This window comes from Lycium ferocissimum, chromosome 6, assembly GCF_029784015.1.
Source record: "Lycium ferocissimum isolate CSIRO_LF1 chromosome 6, AGI_CSIRO_Lferr_CH_V1, whole genome shotgun sequence".
In the NCBI taxonomy this organism is placed as follows: domain Eukaryota; kingdom Viridiplantae; phylum Streptophyta; class Magnoliopsida; order Solanales; family Solanaceae; genus Lycium; species Lycium ferocissimum.
In genome coordinates this window covers 60258903-60262532 of record NC_081347.1, presented here as the reverse complement: position 1 = coordinate 60262532, position 3630 = coordinate 60258903, and the positions used below count along the sequence as shown (strand labels likewise).

At 42.6% G+C, this 3630-nt stretch overlaps 1 protein-coding gene across 1 annotated transcript; it reads left to right on the top strand.

The window, feature by feature from the left end:
- The first annotated feature begins 2202 nt into the window (after positions 1-2202).
- On the top strand, positions 2203-2872 carry LOC132061457 (uncharacterized). Its single transcript, XM_059454274.1, has 2 exons — positions 2203-2546; positions 2662-2872. Exons 1-2 carry the CDS (start codon positions 2203-2205, stop codon positions 2870-2872), a joined length of 555 nt encoding a protein of 184 aa, XP_059310257.1.
- The last annotated feature ends 758 nt before the right edge of the window (positions 2873-3630 follow it).

Here is a 3630-nt window from a genome sequence, read left to right as displayed (position 1 = left end):
AGCTACTTCCCTCTCATTTGAAGTATGCTTTTCTTGGCCGGATAATACTTTACCGGTTATTCTCTTATCTTTGTTAAATGAGGAACAAACTCAAAAGGTGCTTGAAGTGTTGCGGGCTTATCGAAGATCTATTGGGTGAACTATTGCAGATATTAGGGGGATTCCCTCCGGTATTTGTGAACATAGAATCAAACTTGCGAGGATAGTTCACCAAGTGTGCATCAAAGTCAAGGCTAAACCCTCCTATGCAAGAAGTGGTCAAGAAAGAGATAATCAAATGGTTGATGCGGGTGTTGTATACCCACTGCAAATAGTCCATGGGTTAGTCCGGTGCAATGTGTGCCAAAGAAGGGGGGCATCACTATTGTCCCTAATTCCAAGAATGAGTTGATTCCTACAAGGACAGTTACCGGATGGCGAGTGTGTATGGACTATCGAAAACTCAACACCATGACTTGTAAAGACCACTTCCCTATGCCATTTATTGATCAAATGCTTGATCACAATGAAGATCTTATTATTGCTTTTTGAATGGCTATTCGGGGTACAACCAAATTAACATTGCATTAGAGGACCAAGAGAAAATCACTTTCACTTGTCCTTATGGCACTTTTGCTTGTAAAATATGCCTTTTGGCTTATGCAATGCCCCGGCTACTTTCCAACGGTGTATGATGTCTATTTTCTTGGATATGGTGGAAGATTTCTTGGAAGTCTTCATGGATGACTTTTTGGTTGTTGGTGACTCTTTTAACGAATGTCTTGCCAATCTCGATAAGGTATTGAAGCGGTGTGAAGAAATCAACCTTGTACTTAATTGGGAGAAATGTCATTTCATAGTGAAGGAAGGGATTGTCCTTGGCGATAGGATTTTCGAGAAGGGTATTGAGGTAGACCATGCAAAAGTTGATGTTATAGCCAAGCTTCCTCCACCTATCTCTGTCAAAGGAGTTCGTAGCTTCTTGGGACATGCCGGCTTCTATCGGCGGTTCATCAAAGATTTCTCCAAAATCGCCAATCCGATGTGTAAGCTTTTTGAAAAAGAAGATAAGTTTGCGTTTCATGAGAAGTGCCTTAAGGCATTTAATGAGTTGAAGGAAATGCTCACCTCTACTCCAATTATTGTATCCCCGAATTGGTCATTGCCATTTGAGCTCATGTGTGACGCTAGCGGATTTGCTATTGGTGCGGTGCTTGGGCAAAGGCATAACAAATCATGCACCCAATTTATTATGCTAGCAAGACCCTCAATGGAGCTCAAATGAATTATACCATCACCGAGCAAGAACTTCTAGCCATTGTCTATGCATTTGAGAAGTTCCGAGCCTATCTACTTGGATCCAAAGTGGTTGTTCACATGGATCGTACGGCACAAGATATTTGATGACAAAGAAAGATGCAAAGCCGCGGTTGATTCGTTGGGTATTATTGTTGCAAGAGTTTGACTTTGAGGTCAAAGATCGAAAAGGTTGGAAAACCAAGTTGCGGATCATCTATCTAGACTTGAGAAAGGGAGACCGAGTCACGTATCTTGAATTAAATGATGTTTCCCGATGAGAGACTCTTGGCTGTCTTGCGAGGTTGCTCCTTGGTATGCGATATCGCCAACTTCTTGGTGTCCATCTTATCCCCCGACAACATCAAGGCTTATCAAAAGAAGAAATTTTTGAGAGATAGTCGTCAATACTATTGGGATGAGACCTATTTGTTCCGCACTTGTGCCGACAATATCATTTGGCGATGTGTGGCCGAACCCGAGGCCATGGAAATCTTGAAAGCTTGCCATGACTCTCCCGCGGGGGTCATCACGATGGGAACCGCATGCTGCCAAGGTGCTTGAATGTGGCTATTATTGGCCCACCCTTTATCATGATGCAAATTTGATGGTGAAATGCGTGACCAATGTCAACGCCATGGTCAATTGGGAGGAAGCACGAAATGCCAATGAATTTTGTCATGGAGGTTGAGCTATTTGATGTGTGGGGCATCGACTTTATGGGCCCATTTGTGAGTTCTCGTAGTATGTGATACATCCTTGTTGCGGTTGACTATGTGTCCAAGGTCGAAGTCGTAGCATTGCCCAACAATGACGGCAAGAGTGTCACAAATTTTCTCAAAAGGAACATATTCACAAGGTTTGGCACTCTAGGCAATCATTAGTGATGGTGGCACTCACTTTTGAAACAAGAAATTCGCTAATCTCATGGAGAAATATGGAGTGAAGCATAGGGTGGCAACTCCTTACCATCCCCAAACTAGTGGGCAAGTCGAAGTCTCCAATCGGGAGATAAAGAACATCTTAGCCAAGACGGTTAATGCAAATAGAACTGATTGTTCATCTAAGCTTGATGATGCTCTTTGGGCTTATAGAACGGCATTCAAGACACCCATTGGTACTTCTCCTTATCGGTTGGTGTTCGGCAAAGCTTGTCATCTCTCGGTTGAACTTGAACACAAAGCTTTGTGGGCATTAAAAAAATTGAACATGGATTGGGACGAAGCAGCCAAGTTGCGGTTGTTTCAAATGAATGAAATGGATGAGTTTCGGTATCATGGCTGAGAGTGTGACTTTGTATAAAGAAAAGATGAAGCACTATCATGATGTCAAACTTCTGAAGAGAGATTTTCAACCGGGTGATTCGGTGTTGCTATTCAATTCAAGGTTGAAGCTCTTTCCTGGCAAGTTGAAATCCAAGTGGTCCGGCCTTTTTACTTTGGCGAGTGTGTCACCCAATGGGTCGATGGAGTTAAAGTCCGACGATAGGACTCGTACTTTCAGGGTGAATGGCCATCGGGTAAAGCACTATCATTGGATGGTTGATGGGGACAAGATTGTTAATGCTCATCGGTTGAAACATGGCACCGGACCTTAACACCAAAAGTGGTATTACGTCGTGCCGCGACGTTAAATTGTGTGCTTCTTGGGAGGCAACCCATGTTCATTTTTGCAGTATATTTTTCATTTCGTTGGTTTTTGTTGTTGTGTTGTTTTGATGTTTGTTGATATGTTGAGGAACCTAAGTGTTGAATCCAGAAATTGCCAAGAAAGCAGATGAATGGCGCGCATTTGCAGACCGTCGATATGTTCGACGAGACGTCAAATGCACCGTCGAAGTAGACCACTGAAAGATTCATCACTGGAAATAATGGCAGTTCGACGACAGGTTTGACGCTCTGTCGAATTGATCGACGTTCAGTTCGACGGGGCGTTCTTCTCTCTTTTTCATATAGTATGTAAAAAAAAAAAAACGAACGACGTTTTCACTCGACGGAACGTCGAACCAATCGACGCTCCGTCCTTTTGACGCGTCGGTTCGGGTGAGTAGTATTATAACCCCGCGTCGTCTCTCTCTCTCCCCATTCACTTCTTTTGAAATTCTCTCTCTCCTTCCTCCATGGGGTGATGGTATGATTTTTTGATGCATTGGGAACAATACATCCTCTTTTTACTGGGGGTGGGGTAACCTGATGTATCTTGTAGTGTATATATGTGTTAAATCTTGTTTAAAGTAATTGTGACTTTCATGGTTGTTGCATTTTGAACTTATGGCATGAATTTTGAATGAAAAAGGATATTTGTGAACTTAAAAATGGATTGATTTGAAATTGACCCCTCCGAAAGTTTATTGCG